This window comes from Anguilla rostrata, chromosome 16, assembly GCF_018555375.3.
Source record: "Anguilla rostrata isolate EN2019 chromosome 16, ASM1855537v3, whole genome shotgun sequence".
Classification (NCBI taxonomy): Eukaryota; Metazoa; Chordata; class Actinopteri; order Anguilliformes; family Anguillidae; genus Anguilla; species Anguilla rostrata.
Window position 1 is genome coordinate 35,353,500 of NC_057948.1, and position 16,103 is coordinate 35,369,602.

The following is a 16,103-nucleotide window of genomic DNA, read 5'->3' on the forward strand; positions in this document are numbered from 1 at the left end:
AAGAGTGTTTGGACTATGCGCAACAGAAAAAAAACGTTTTTTTCCGAGAAACCGAAATTTAAAAAAACATTCTTCAAAGGTGGTAAATCGAAACCTAACGGATAACTTTACGGGAAGTAGTTCCTTATATGTAGAAGCGTACTCCGGGCACGCCCTCGTGGCAACGGGTCCGTGACTGAAAAACATTGAACCCGACTAGCTCGCCCAACAGTTTCTTGTGGAACGTGAACGAACAGGACTCCTGACAACTTGCGCCCAGCTCAGCGCGGGATCACTTTAAAAGACGGAGACCATGCAGTACCCATCGGAGTGCGTGCCAATGCAGCCCAACACCTACGAGCGACTGAAAGATCCCCGGGATGCGGCGATGATCAACGATGCGTCGCCGCGGATAATGGTGGCACCGATTCCGCCTCCTCGGGACCACATTGTGTGGTCCCTGTTCAACTTTTTCTACATGAACGCGTTCTGCCTCGGCTTTGTGGCTCTTTATTTCTCGATTAAGGTGAGCCCGACCGAATGCCACCCCGTTTCTTTTAAATATTTAATGCTGTTCATTTTTTTTTCTTAACTTGCACTCTTTCAAAACTCTACGTTGTCATTCGATGCCCCCACCATCAGACCCCACCCACAATTGGGAATTAAACTGGTTCTGCCCGTGGATTACCGATTGCGCATTTTAAAATCAAGGGGTAAAACGCCGTACTATGTATTATTGCCCTCGAAGACCCACTGGCTGTGCAATAATTAATTATGACTCCGAATTTGTCAGTGAAAGAAGTTGATTAAATAGTTACCGCCTGTTTTCTAGGGTCTTCTAATGTGGAAAGAAAAGTTAGCGCACGTTATGTGCCCAGTTGCAAGGGTGAACAGCTTCGGTATGACGCGTTATGGCTTTGGAAACATCTTTCAGACAATCACATTAATTTACTGGATGGCTGACAGCGCAGATCAACGTGCTTATCTTTAAGAGCTTTACGTGGTTAAAAACAAAAAAGAAATGATGCATGTAGAATGAATAAACACGTAGATCATTCAAAAGCATAGCCAATTCACTACGAAACAGGTAATGACAGTAAAAGCCGCGTTTCCACCGCAGGAACTTTACCCCGGAACTAGGAACCTTTTGAGGAACTCAGTGCGTTGTGACCGCAGGAACTAGGGTCTAAATTAAGTTCCGGGGTCTTTATTTTATCCCCAAAAACGTCCCTGCTCGGGGGGGGTAGTACTTTCCAAAAGTACCGGAACCTTTGGGGTGGGGCGCAAGCGCTGAAAATTTCTGATTGGTCAACTACTTGCAGTGTTTTATTTCAACCGCCATGTTTAAAAATCTGCAGTCGCAAACCGATTTATTTTCATAATAACTTCAAATCAAACTTGTATGTTAAGCCACGTTTCCACCAAAATTACCCGTAACTTTTAGTCCCAGGAACTACTTTACCAGGAACTAAAAGGTTCCTTCAGCCCATGGTTGTCTGCGTTTCCACCGCGGTCTAAAGTCCCTCGAAGATTAGACAAATTAGCCCACTGACATATGAAAAAGCGACGTTGTCCTCGGTCCATCTGTCATATGATTTCTTTTGTAACCCCATACTACCACCGAAGTAGCCTACATTATTTTCTAATAACCGGGACAGCCCGGAGGGGTTTATTCCACTTATATAAAACGGGTTACCAACAATGACTATATATGGTTACTTTTGTATTTATTGATTTTTATCGATTTAATCACCTGGAATTGAAATATTCAGGTAATTGAAATATTCTGCGTAATTCACATTGGTGATACAGTAAAAGCAAACTGGAAATCACCTTCCGCACTTTTTGTCAGGGTAAAATAACAGGTTAATTCTAGTAATCGTCCCTTTAGCTTTTTCAGACTGCCGTAATTTTACTCTGCCATTCTTCAATTCCACAAAAAGACCAGGAAGACTATGGACTATTTATGGTGCATGGTTCGCATCTGGAGGGCACACTTCGCTGCTTGGCTAGCAGTAACTTCGAAGGAAAGCAAACGGTGGCTGTACCACTGCTAATTTAAATTTTCACGCAAGTCCGAGTTTTCGTTCTATTCTTGTCATTTTGCGATTAGCCTATATGGAATTGACGATGAGAAAGTAATCAAACAGCAAATTGTTTACAACGTGTGCATGTTTTCTGCTGTTGTTGCCAGTTATATTGGAAATGTGAATGCATTCTGTCGCCTCGGATGTCAAGACATGAAAGTGAATGTTCGCATAAAACATAATGAATGTGTTTGAGAGGATTTATAAAACAGTTACAATCTGACTATTGGCCTGTTATATCCTATTTGTTGCATAACAACGGTCCAAGTTCAACTACCAACGACAGTTTTGCTTGACAACGGTAAAATATGCCCAAACGGCTGCAGAAGAATATTTCAATTCCAGGTGATTAAATCGATAAAAATCAATAAATACAAAAGTAACCATATATAGTCATTGTTGGTAACCCGTTGTATATAAGTGGAATAAACCCCTCCGGGCTGTCCCGGTTATTAGAAAATAATGTAGGCTACTTCGGTGGTAGTATGGGGTTACAGAAGAAATCATATGACAGATGGACCGACGACAACGTCACTTTTTCATACGTCAGTGGGCTAATTTGCCTAATCTTCGCGGGACTTTAGACCGCGGTGGAAACGCAGACAACAATGGGCTGAAGGAACCTTAAAATGTCCAGTGTTAAATCAACTCTTACAGAGTGCACATGGTCCCGCTCCCGCTCTGGTCCAGAGTGGGACCATGTGCACTCCGTTAGAGTTTAATGAACACTAGACATTATGCTGTATACTTTAAAAACAGCAGTAAATGCTTCAATTGAAGACAGCATCTCGTGTTTGGCCGGTTCTTGAAAACATCCACTGGAAACGATTCCATCAGTGGAGTTCTAGTGGCATGTTTTTTTGTGTGTGTGTGTGGGGGGGGGGGGGTGTGGCCGGTGTTGAACTGCATACTTGGAGCGTGAGCAATAAGTCCCTAACATTTCTTTCTCTCAGTCCAGAGACCGGAAGGTGGTGGGCGACTTGGAAGGGGCGCGAGAATACGCCTCCACCGCGCGCTGCCTCAACATTGTGGCGCTCTGTCTCACCCTGCTGTTCGTAATCGTCATCGTCGTCCTGCTGGCTGCGGGCGCCATCGCCCTCCAGGAAAACATCAAACACATGATGAACGATCGGCATTAGCCGACACGATCACGTGGTTCTTTCCTTGCTTGCATCTTTTTTTCTGGAACGTCCTCTGTGGATTCTGATTTAAAACCATTATATCCCTGATATGAATTTCTATTTTTCGTATGCACTCATCTTGGTTACATTAAAAAAACAACCTAATCCTGTCTTCTTATGCAATAGAGAACTACAGTGGCACATTTTTATATAATTTTGTTGTTTAAACTAGATATGTATAGGCCTACAATATTTTTTGTATATCATATATTAAAGTATTGTTAAAAAAAAAAAAAAATCTAATAAAGTAAGTATGACTACTGTCCTGATTTCAGAGTATTTTTCACAGTATTTTTGTAAACCTGGTGCTAAGCAGTGTTCTCAGAATGGCTGTTTTACCAGTCCGCCTCACGCAATGCTGATGCTGCCTCATACAAAGTGCACGGTTACGACCAACAAGTATGCTGAACGACTGGCCCACCCTGTAAGACACTTGTTCACCGGCAGCTGGTGCTCCGTTTTGCCTGGATACTGAATATAACATTAAGGTAATATAATTACGAGAACAGGCCATTCAGCCCAACAATATATCCAGAACATGTCCGTGTTCTGTTATCACGCTGATCCCACTGATCGTTAAGGTTCTGTCAGATTAAGATGGTCCAGAGTAGAGAATCGCTAAAATGAATCCATGGTTCCCAAGTATCTTAATTTTGATAAGAGGCCTGACGATTTCAGGGTTCTTCTAACTGAAAGTCTCGCTCCAGGATGTACGCGAAGCCTTTCCTCTTCCACGACGGTTAACCACATACTTCCGTCCATTTCGTGGTTTTCAGCAGGCGAGTCGGCAAAGTCGGGGGGGGTGGGGGGGGGGGTTAGATTAGATTCAACTTTATTGTCATTGCACAGAGTACACGTACTGAGACAACAAAATGCAGTTAGCATCTAACCAGAAGTGCAAAAGAAGCAGTAAAGTGCAGCAAGGTGTATGTACATATGTAATATAAATATAGAATATGGAATGAAAAGCTAAGGTATATACAGTATGAAAGTGAATAAATATGAATACAATACAATGTGGTATAAACAGTATAGACAGTTATAAACAGTATAGACAGTGGATAGGTATAAATATGATAAATATATTATCAGGATGTTGAACAATTTCTTGACTCCCTGAACGGCCCGAATCCAGTAAAAAAAAAACCTGTCTTTACAGACATAAATAAGGCTGCGCTTTCGTTTTGAGACAAACGTGACAAGAGGAACTAATTTAAGGTTTACGGGTTTCATTTAAGTACGTCTTTGGATCAGTCTTGCAAATTGCAACGCCCGAAGCGATGAAGTCACCCGGTGTCGCATGCAAAACTCCAAAAGAATCCGAAACGTGGAGAGGTTTTCAACGAAACAAAGAGGTGGAAAGAAGGTTACACCGTAATATGTCCAGTGTTAATTCAACTCTAACGGATAAGATTTGGTCCAAAGTGGGACCAAATGTTATCTGATAAAGTAGAAGTAACACTGGAGGTTTCGCTGTGTAGATGCCTTTCAGTTTAAATAACATGTTTTAAAAAAAAGTTTAAAAAACACTTACTTGCATGTTTATGTAGTACCTGAAATACCCAGTGACAACAGTACAGTGCTTAGAAATTAACTGTCCTCAATGCATTTCATGAAGAGAGTAGTCTACATATTTAACATATATTTCGAATTTTTTGCACAGTTCGTGTTCAAGCGATTAAACGTTTGCTTAACTGGGGAATGTGCGGCTTTGTGCGCTTATATTTTACGATACTTTTATTTTGTATTTATCACCGACGTATGCCACACGTCAAAATTATGTCATCCACTTTTCGTTATGCACAGCTATTCCGCCAGGGGGCAGTATTGGATAATGAAAACCTCGACCTTCGGCATTGTAAATACAGAAATTTGAACTGTATGGGCTATTTCTACTTGTCCATCTACGGGGAGATCCCACTGAGTTATAAAATCTGGATGAAATAATTGCTCCGTTTCAAGTAAAAACTGCGTTGTAGAATATATAATTGACACACAGATTGGCATTTGAAGTTGCTCACAAAAATATTTTAAAAGATGTGAATTCACCTGGGATTGCATGTTAAGTTTTGTTTACTAACTTTAGGTATTTTACGGGATAATATCCCTTAAAATCATGCAATGGAATAACTAACAGCCTATACCATTACATTTGGATATGAAGAGAAAGAGAACACTATTGGTTGTTCTGTTACATTATGTATAATCAGTGGTGGTGCTATGGGGGGGTTAGGACATAAGAGTTAGGGTTGTGGTTAAGGGGGGGGTTGTACATTGTACAATAAAAAAATAATTGCAATTTTCAGCACCTCCATAAACACCACCAGAAGAGTTATGTTGTTTCCTTCGCCCGTGAGTAAGAAATGAGACCCCACTTCACTGATTCTGATGACTATCATTACGGTAGCGCCTAAATAAAGTTTACCATCCTTTCAAATTTACTTTGTTTCTTTCTCTCTATCTGACTTTCTTCTACTACCTGTGTTTTGTAGTTGTTTCAATGACCTTTGGTATGCACTTATTGTACGTCAAAATTACGTCATTACGATAAATTAAATTATGACAAATTATAACTATACAGGCTAGCTATCGTATCACTGTCTCTCGTGAAATGAACGTGGCGCTCACAAAACATGGGACTAAAGTCACATGTGAACTGGGTTCACCCGGCCCGTCAGCTTCCCATTTAAATTCACACTGAGAAATGAATCCCCAGTTTGAGAGGTCAGACCCAGGCGTGCGTCCCGTTCTTCCCGGTCGCCATGGCAGCCAGCGGAATCGGCGCGTCGCCCCTGGCCGCTGCGCCCAGCGAGCGAAGCAAAAACAAACGCCCAGCGCGGAGCCCGGCTCGGCTCGACCGCTCCGACATTACCCCCTTCTGAGAACCCTTAACCGCATAATGACAGACCAGCCGTCCCGACCCAGCTGGGCCTTGGGCGTCGCCGCCCTCTCCTCTCCTCTCCTCCCGGGGTATAAAACGGCCCGCGCGGGGAGTGCGGCGCAGAACAGACGGCAGCGCGAACACGCGGAGCTTCACACAGCAGCGAGCGCACGGAGGAACGCACCTCACGCCAGGATGGACAACGCCACGTACAGCTACCCGACGGACTGCACGCCGCTCACCGGCTGCAAGGCGGCGCGGAAACCGGGCGGCTCCACCGCCGTCAACATGGGCCACGCGGGGGGCAAGGCGCCCCGGGACTACCTGCTCTGGTCCCTCTGCAACACCCTGTACGTCAACTTCTGCTGCCTGGGCTTCATGGCCCTCATCTACTCAGTGAAGGTGAGCGTCGTTCCGTCCGTCTGTCCGTCTGTCCATCGTTCCGTCTGTCTCCCACATTGGCAGGGTCGGCCCAAGGTTTCTGTTTCAGTCGAAAACCGCCCCCCAAGCCTCAGCCAGCATGATTTGGCACCAATAGAAATATATTTAGATTAATGAAAAAGCCATTGTCTTAGGGAACACAATTGTTTATTTTAAAAAATATATATTTATATATATATATTGGAGGGAGGGGGCCCCAAACCAATCGCGGGGCCCTAATCAAACGTTTACTTTGTTTATTGGGTGGGGCCAGCCCTGCACATTGGACAAGAGTGCGGTGTTTTATTTCCTCTAAGGGACAGTCCGCTGCCCATACCCACAGCTCAAATGAGTTTGTGCGGAAGTTGATTCAGTTTAAAAACCCCTGCAAACTGAGAGTTCACACACACATAATGATGGCACGAGGAAATGCATTTTAGTTCCCCCTTGATTTAGTCTGACTGAGTGGATCTTGCTTGACAGCTGTCCGTATAGTTTGAAGGGCTGTTAAAAATGATTCATTAATATTACAGTACTACAAGTATGCACACACCTGTAGCTATATTCACTCCGTTGAAAAGGCGCCATCTACTTAATTCTCCTGATTGACAGAATCGCCTAAATTCTGACTGATCGGACCGTAGAAGGTGATGTACGATCGCTGCCGGCATTATGTGGAACGAGCCGCGAGGTCTGTGAGGTCTCCGCAGGTCTGCGAGGTCTGCGCGAGCCGCGAGGTCTGCGAGGTCTGCGCGAGCCGCAGGAATGCAGAGGCGGGAAGCGAACGCAGAGCGCGCAGTCGCTTGCCGGCTGCAGGAAGGCGCTTCCTCTCGTTACCGCGCTCAAATTAGAAACGGGCACCGCCTGCCCGGCTGGCCTGTGTAAAAATGGAATAATTGCCTGGTTGCGATCACAATGTTCGGAGAAGATTAGAGGCTCCGCATAAAGTCGTACACGCCGCCTATCATATAATGTACTACGCACATTACTTTTTGACACATTCATTTGAAATGTATTTGTAAAGTGATTGACCTTATATTGATTTATATTAAGATTTAATTTATTTAGTTTTCAATATTTATGACAAGGTCCATGGACAGTTAAAGATCTGAAAAAATCAGATGGAAGTTTTCTTCTCTTTAGGAACACTGTTTTCCAAATTTATTTAAATGATTCTGGTGATCTGCACATTAAGTACCTTGCTCAAGGGTACAACAGCAGTGTCCTAGTCTAGCCTAGTCTAGGCCCCAGACACAAACTGACCGGGCACATCTGAGGAAGTCAGCTCCCTTCCCATTGCCCGCAAAGTGAGGAAATTAGACCTGCTGGCAGCCATCTGATTGGCTGAACTTTGCATGATTTTAAATCTGAACAGAACATGTCTGCTTTTCCCTCCAGTTTGGAACGGGCCGATCGTATTTATCGGCACCAGCCGCCCCCGCCGGCACTATCCGTCCTGGGGAGAGCGCAGTCAGGCGCGTGCTCGCGTTCCGAACCGCGTGATGTCATCCGACGCGTCTTACCGCGCCGCGGTGTCGCTAATCGGGCGCGTGCAGACAAAGACGCTTCCCCTGCACGGTCAGATACTGTCAATCATCCCAGCTGCCCGAATTCCCTCCAATCCCTGGACGGGGCCAGAGCCCAAATGGCACAGTTAGCGAAATGATCGTATCCAGGCCAGAGTTTAAGGCGATCCTCACATTTAGAAACAATCTTTTAATTGTTTTTATTTTAAATGTTTCACAAATCCTGCTCAGAATTACTGGTCTTTAAATGAAGTGGAAGCTCCACCCTGTTCACTGAGCATGCCGTATTGCCAATCCACATATGGGACGTCCTGGCGAACCTGCAGCGTTTGCTGCTCAGTACTGGTGTTGGTCCAGGGTGATCTCTGCACTCACACAGTCATATTCACGTTGCAATGTGTGGATGCTCATATTTAACGATCCACTATTGGTCACTTCCATCTCCGCCAGATAGTACAAGATCAGTGGATTTGCTCAGAACCTGCTTATTCTGAACTGATTCCAGTGAGCAGTGGACTGAGAAGCCTGTGCAGATGGACAGAGTTTGTCCTCTTTGGCCAAACAAGGAGATTGAGTCTACTGAGATACCTGTCAGCACATCCATAGACGGCTCGGTCCAGACCTGGCGTAAGGAGTCAAAACCTTGTAGACAGGCATATTCATAGACAGCCCTGTCCAGACCAGGCGTCAGGACCTCGCAGACAGGCTGTCTGGGACAGGACAGTTTACACGCAATTCAAGACCACATTCAATTAAGCCTGCCGACTAATGACAGACAACCCTGTCATAAACTGCACTGATTCCTGCAGCCACCACTGGCCCAGTTACGCCTTCACAAGATCAGTCATTACATTACCTTACATTACAGGCATTTAGCAAACGCTCTTATCCAGAGCGACTTACACAACTTTTACATTGCATCCATTTATACAGCTGGATATATACTGAAGCAATGCAGGTTAAGTACCTTGCTCAAGGGTACAATGGCAGTGTCCTACCCGGGAATCAAACCTGGGAGCTTTACGTTACAAGACCAGCTCCTTACCCATCATGCTACACAGCCGCTCTGCGGGCATCGCTGCCGGTAGCTGGATGAGTTTACATGACCAGCAGACGGGTCTACAGACACAAAGCCTGGTCTCGGCCCCAGACACAAACTGACCGGGCACAGCCGAGGAAGTCAGCTCCCTTCCCATTGCCCGCGAAGGGAGGAAATTAGACCTGCTGGCAGCCATCCGATTGGCTGAACTTTGCATGATTTTAAATCTGAACAGAACACGTGTGCTTTTCCCTCCAGTTTGGAACGGGCCGATCGTATTTATCGGCGCCAGCCGCCGCCGCCAGCACTATGCGCTCTGGGGAGAGCGCAGTCAGGCGCGTGCTCGCGTTCCGAACCGCGTGATGTCATCCGACGCGTCTCACCGCGCCGCGGTGTTGCTAATCGGGCGCGTGCAGACAAGGACGCTTCCCCTGCACGGTCAGATACTGTCAATCATCCCAGCTGCCCAAATTCCCTCCAATCCCTGGACGAGGCCAGAGCCACAGGACACAGTTACACGGCGGGTGTTGATTCAGCTCTTAAAGAGCAGGTACTGGTCCAATAGGCAGGTATTGGTCCAATAGGCAGGTACTGGTCCAATAGGCAGGTACTGATCCAATAGGGACTAGTCCAAAAATGTACTCTAAACGGAGTCGATTTAACACTGGACATTTTACTGTGTGTGTATGTATCTGTGTGTGTGTGTGTGTGTGTGTGTGTGTGTGCCAACCCTGCCAGCCACAGACAGCACTGACACGGTTTGGACTCGTCACCGGACCGTACGGCTGGTCCCATAAGTTCTGCCCGTGGGACGCTGTGTCTGACGGCTCTCCTCCCCCCACCTCCCCCCACGCAGGCTCGGGACCAGAAGACCCTGGGGAACCTGAGGGGCGCTCAGGAGTGCTCGGACAAGGCCAAGTGGTACAACATCCTGGCGTCGGGCTGGAACCTGCTGATCCCGCTGCTGGCGCTGGTGCTGCTGGTGCTGCTGCTGGTCCACCTGGGCAGCGCCGAGGGCACCTACGACTTCTTCGGAGAGGACGGCTACCAGAGCTTCATGAAGCTGTTCAGCAGGTAGACCGGACGACCGGACGGACGGACGGACGGACGGACGGAGAGAAACAGGCAGAGCAGTGGTTAACCAGCTCACACCCCCTCCCACCCCCCTCCCCCCCCCCCTCCCCTCCCCCTCCCCAAGGACAACTCATTTTGTGTTTTCCTCTCTTTTTCTTTTTGTCTCTAATTATTAATTATTACTGTTGTAATTTTGTATCATTATTTTAATGAGTATTGTTATATTACTTCTACTTTCTCATGAATATTTTAAGTGTTTTACTGCCAGTGTGAAGGATCTAAAACAATCAAAACAATGTGATGAATAATAAAGCACTCGTATTACAGAAGTAGATTCACTATCGTTATTATTAATTATTAATGTTTTTGTTTTCAGCAATGAGTGTCGTCCAGGTTTCGGCTGCACACGCTCGTCACCTTCACACGGGTGTTTTAGGCACACTCTCATGTGCTCCCAGGACGAGAGCGTGGGGGAGAGGGGAACTGAAAAACCTCGGGGATGACTCCACCCTTTTTTCCTGAGGTTTTCCTCTTTGGACGTCCTCTGTGCTTCTCTCCACTGCTTCTGAAGCAGCTGTTCACCAGGGCGCTCAGCCTAAAAGTAGAATGTGTAATTTTGCACAAGCCACCCGTGTAAACATCCCCTAAAGTGCAGGGCAGGTCCGTCACAGAGAGAGGCGACTGCAAGCCACAGAGCCCAAGGCCAGGCCTCACAAACTCTCTGAAGACCCATTTTAGGTACAAGACTGCCCCGCCTTGCTGGTTACCGTGGAGATTCAGTTCCCGGCCCAATTGCGGGTGCTGGTGTGGGTGGGGTGAATCTTTAGCATGTGTTATTCTGTAACATATGCTTTGGAAATGACAGCAGGTTGCAAAGACTTGGTGGGGGGGGGGGGGCCGGGTTTGCCTGACTGTCTCTAGACATCCATCCCTCGTAAAAACCTCCAGAAAGCGCTCGAGGAAAGTTTTTTTTTTTGTTTGATTTGTACTGAAAGATGAGATACAGATCCTGAGATACAGGGCAAGCGGAGACAGGAACGACAATGTCTGCTTTGTCCTCTCTGCTCAGAAAGATAACGGCTTTCTGAAAAGTATTCAATCAGGCAACAAAGGGTGGGGGTTCACGTGGCCGGTGTTCAGCTGGATAAAGAAAGACTGAACACAGAGAGCGGTGTAGAGAGTGCAGCTGGGCAATACACAGGCACCACACAATAACTAGGATAAATAAACCAAAATTTTAACCACACAAGAAAAACAAAAGACACTTATGAGCTGAGTCAGAAAAAAGCAACACACAACTGCACCCCACACAATCACACAGTGCCACAGTTTGTCAGTACTGAGGTAGTGCCACAGTTTGTCAGTACTGAGTTAGTGCCATGGTTTGTCAGTACTGAGTCAGTCAGTGCCACAGTTTGTCAGTACTGAGTTAGTTCCACAGTCTGTCAGTACGGCGTTACTCAGTGCTACAGTTTGTCAGTACTGAGTTAGTCAGTAGGCTTTTTTGTGCCTCTCTTCCTCCAGGCTCCTCCCACATTGGGGCTGATATTTGCATGTTCCCAAATTACAGGCCCTGCTGCCAGTTTTCTCTTTTCTCCCAGAGCTGCAGCAGATGTGCCTGGGGGAAGATTAGAGGCCTGGGTTCGCCCGACTGGTTTGAAATTAAACTGGGAGCAGCTTTTCCTTCCTGGAACCTTTAAAGCAGCGGTCTGCCTCACCGGGGTGGGCTGCTGGTTACAGGCAGCGGTGACACACAGAAAGGGGCGGTTGGGTCACGTGACCAGGCGGGGGGGTGGGGGGGGTGGGGGGGGGTGGCTTGTGCACCTGCGGAGAGAGTTTCTCCTCTACAGGTGTTGCTAACTGAGCGAGTACTTCAAGCACTGGGTGTTTTTTTCAAAAAGGAGCAAGTTCAAGGTTTTGTTGCTTTAAACGATGCATTCAGGACATTACAACCTCTAACTGAGGGAAGAAAAAAAGCAACAAATATGCTAAAAATAACAACAACTAAAAACAAGAAGGAAATCAAGACATTGTATGGACTAGCTGATGACACTGCAATATTTCAATTTGTTTCGTAAGTCATACAAATGGGTACATCACGTTCATGTTTCACAATGTTTTGACTGTCAGATGTTCAGTACATGAAGTGAAAACTTTTTTCGGTGCAATCCTGAGCCTGTGTATCTGCTTTTGTCCACTGGGGGGCACTGCAGACAATGTAAAAAACCAACAATAGAATTCCAGGAGGGAATTAAGACATGATATTTACAACATATACTGTACACTTATGTGCAAAATGGACCCTTCCTCCTTACAGCAATGAAGAAAGAAAGAAATAAAGACAAGACAGCCAAAGCTTTTCATAAGACTGAAGAAAACAAAGCCATGCACTAAAAGCCACCTCTGATAAAGATATACTTCTGATGAACTTATAACACTAAGAATCTGATTATAGGAAAATACCTTTCTTGAGGTTAGCGGTGTGAGACTTGTGTTACACTAAAGATCTGGAAAGCAGCTGGACAGCTAATCGTCCTGAACAGAGCATCACACTGCAACTGAGAGACACAGTGAGTCTCAAAACTGGTTTCACTTTCTGGTCTTTTTGTTTGAGTTTCTCAAGAACGATAACACCACCGAGCAGGTGGTAATCCGCGGAGAGGAAGGGAGTCTTTGTGGTGAATGACAGGAAAGGTGTTGTGACATCAAGAGAGGCCCAAATGTTTATACCTGGAGTGTCCGTGATGCTGGGGGCAGCACACCTGAGTCAGCAGGTGGGGGCGCCTCAGATCCATACACTCATATAGGCTCTCACACCTTCGACAGGTTGAATGTCCAATCTCTAGTTCACCAGCTGGCCTTGTTCTGGGCCCCCAGGAAACTTCAAAGGGCTAGACCAGAGGCCCAGAGATAAGACACAGACAGCAGGCACTGGGGGACGGGGAGGGGGGTGGCAGGGGTAGCCATTAGAGGTGTAAATCTGTGTGTGTGTGTGTGTGTGTGTGTGTATGCGTGTGGTGGGTGTGTGTGCGTCAACAGGGGTGGTCTGGGAAACGTGCATGCTGGGATAGAATCCAGCACCCCCAGCGACCCTGACCAGGACAAGGGGGTATAGATAATGAATGGATAGTCTCTCCTCATATTAGCTCACGAAAAATTAAATAATAGCCAAAGCTAACCCTAACCCTAAACCTGTATTTAATTTTTGGTTGGCATCTTGGAGTCTTGCATCTAGCTCTGTCATTCTACATTTCATTGTGGGTCTCTCTGGAGTATTATGTTGTTTATTGGTTTTTGAACTTGGCTCTGCCTGTGTTCTTGGGATTACACTGGGAGAGCAACGTGTCTTTGTCTGTAACATTCATTGATTGTTAAGGTAGTTCGACCTTCATCTTTTGATTAGATGTCGAATATTTGTTTGTTGTAATGTTAATGCAGTTCTTAATTTTAATCTGGCTGTGAGTTGTACATTTTTCCTATTAATTATTAAAATATAATAATTTAAAAAAGAAATTAAATCTATTTTACATGTTGGATAAGTGAGCTGTTTTTACTGTTGATGTCTCATGTGCTCTGCATTCAGAGTGAAGAACATCAAACAAGGCCGTTAGCTGTTAAACTTGCTGGATTTAGAAACGGTCATTTTAAACCGATCCTCACTTCCCTGACATTACCGTGTTCTTTATCTTCCCATAATTATCCAGCTTGCCACATTCCAGTCTATCCAGTCTATCCACATTCATATATTTTTTCCCTCAACTTCTCCTCCACATTCATTATATGACCCTCAATTATTTTTCACGCATGAAACGCTTTTAGTTTCTCTCAGTCCGGGAAGTTATGTCTGAGGACCACGGCTCTGGCTCTTTCCAGGATTCCTATTTTGAGGTGACCTGTCCCAGTGGGGCCGCCCGCCCACTCTGCCCTGACCCCCTATACCCCCTACCCCAGAGCCCCCCCACCCCCCCCACCCCCACCCACTCCCCCTACGGTGGGCCCGTAGTCTGGCATTCCGAGAACGTGGACGGGTGAAGAGGTTATCCCACTGCAAATACACGGAGGGGTGGTGGGACGGCCCGGGACAGGAAGGATAGATTTAGGACCAGCATTGGCCATAAAGCTCTGGTGTCCACGGTTACGGTCGCCCTGTTGACCGTCCCACCGGCGGCACAGTCTGCGGTGTTTATGGCGCCCACAGCGCGGGGCGGTGGGATTTTGGGTGAAAGTCCGCCGCGAAGGAACAGAGGTGCGATGTCTGTGGTTTAGCGCAGATCAGTCGATTGTTTTAAACCTTTACGTACGTAAAATACGCTGCCAGTGGTGCGTCTGCTTTTGCTGGAAGGTGTCCATAACTTTTTCAGTGATTCGCAATTCAGAAGAAATGAGACAACACTTATAACCTTTGCTAACCTTTCAAACAAAAAATTAATGAATTATTCCATCAGTTCAACTGTCACCCTCTTGGTAGCACATAGGCTACTGCAGCACAACTTACAGACTGACGTTACATAATTTTTTATTTTAATTTTAGTTTAAAAGGGGGTAAATTACACTGATAGCCAAGCCTTAATTTACAGGCGAGCCCTTCACAAAAGAGAATGATGATAAAAAAAGTTCATAAGTAAAACACAAATAATAATAATAATAATAATAATGTCATGGTTCTGTGGTTTGTCTGCGTTTCCCTTTTTGGGCCGCCAGATGGTGGCACTTCAGTTTTTAGTTCTGTTCATTTACCCTGTTTAGTTGTATTATTGTTTTCAATTATTCAATTATTGTTTTTTGGTGTTTCCTCCTGAGAGTAGCTCCCTGTGTTTCTGCCCACGTTCCGTTTTTTCATGCTCTTGGATTCTTGGATTTTATTTGTTTCCTGTGTTTTCTTTGTGTTTTTTGAGAGTTGCCCTGCGAGGCCTTTTGTTCCCTGCCTTAGTTCTGTTTTGTAAAGTAAAGTCCTTGTTTCTATTTTCCGTTTGGAGTTTTGTGTTTTCCCCCTCACTCTGCATTTGGGTCCTAACCCCCCAGTACCGTGACAAATAATAATAATAAACATTTTATTTTACAAACTAATATATAATAATAAAAGTTCAATATTAAAAAATTAAACATTAAAAACAGGAACAATCATAGAATAAAAGTACATTGCTTCCTGTCTGAAATTCAGTGTCTAAGCAACAAGTGACTCTTCAGAAGTGTATCCAAGAGAGTCACAAACATACAGGCAAATTCACGAGAGACCGGCTTATGCATTAAATACGGGAACTGAATGTGCGGACGGTATGGTCTGGAGTTCAAAATCGATATTTTAGACATCACTGACATCACAATGTTGGATTGCTAATGAATGGCTATCAGGTAATCGGTTAAATACACACAAACTACTCAACTCCAGAGCACTAAACCATTATTAATATATAACAGCACAGACCAATTCACAGGAGGGAAGATGAAATACATCAGGGAGAAGTCTATACTAGTGTAATATTTGACTGAGGTTGCTCTTTAGACGCAGAGTATCCGTCGCTGGCTCACAGTAATGATAGCTAATATAAGGCAGACAAAGGTGACAGGTCTTAAATTAGCGTCTTTTACACAGAGATAATGTTCTCGTTAATTGCTTACACTTCATTCATTGACTTTAACGAACACTAATCTTGTGGTGATTACAGGGACACTTGACGCACACACGTATCCGTCAACCTCGTATTTAATTGTTAAGATATTTCAGTTTTTCAAATGTTTATATTTTGACTAACCTTTCTCTCCACGTTGTGTTGTTAAGCTGACCCCCTTAGTGGTCAAAGGTAGCGAAGATGGCCCATTTCAAACATTGCTGCAACAAAACAAAGTTTACCCAAATACTGCAAACTCGTGACCCCTCCCTTCCGGAAAAATACCGATGGTGTGCGCTTCAGTGTG

General features: G+C 45.3%; 2 protein-coding genes and 1 long non-coding RNA gene across 4 annotated transcripts in view; 2 read left to right on the forward strand and 1 right to left on the reverse strand.

The window, feature by feature from the left end:
* Positions 1-16,079, reverse strand: part of LOC135241568 (uncharacterized) — a 32,326-nt gene extending 16,247 nt beyond the window's left edge. For both annotated transcript variants that reach the window (XR_010326036.1, XR_010326035.1), the window contains exon 1: positions 15,941-16,079. This is a non-coding gene — a long non-coding RNA (uncharacterized LOC135241568). The remainder of the gene's footprint in view (positions 1-15,940) is intronic.
* LOC135241567 (dispanin subfamily A member 2b-like) lies at positions 150-3,347 on the forward strand. The gene is made up of 2 exons (XM_064312072.1): positions 150-505; positions 3,020-3,347. The coding sequence occupies exons 1-2, from the start codon at positions 293-295 to the stop codon at positions 3,203-3,205; spliced, it is 399 nt and encodes a 132-aa protein (XP_064168142.1). The 5' UTR covers positions 150-292; the 3' UTR covers positions 3,206-3,347.
* On the forward strand, positions 5,585-10,516 carry LOC135242485 (uncharacterized). Its single transcript, XM_064313543.1, has 2 exons — positions 5,585-6,530; positions 9,970-10,516. Exons 1-2 carry the CDS (start codon positions 5,952-5,954, stop codon positions 10,189-10,191), a joined length of 801 nt encoding a protein of 266 aa, XP_064169613.1. The 5' UTR covers positions 5,585-5,951; the 3' UTR covers positions 10,192-10,516.
* Positions 16,080-16,103: the final 24 nt, after the last annotated feature.

Bases quoted from the DNA above. Each gene is read 5' to 3' on its own strand.
- LOC135241567 (XM_064312072.1), top strand. From the start codon at position 293: ATGCAGTACCCATCGGAGTGCGTGCCAATGCAGCCCAACACCTACGAG. The intron at 506-3,019 runs GTGAGCCCGACC...TCTTTCTCTCAG, and splicing joins CTCTTTATTTCTCGATTAAG to TCCAGAGACCGGAAGGTGGT.
- LOC135242485 (XM_064313543.1), top strand. From the start codon at position 5,952: ATGAATCCCCAGTTTGAGAGGTCAGACCCAGGCGTGCGTCCCGTTCTT. The intron at 6,531-9,969 runs GTGAGCGTCGTT...CCCCCCACGCAG, and splicing joins CCCTCATCTACTCAGTGAAG to GCTCGGGACCAGAAGACCCT.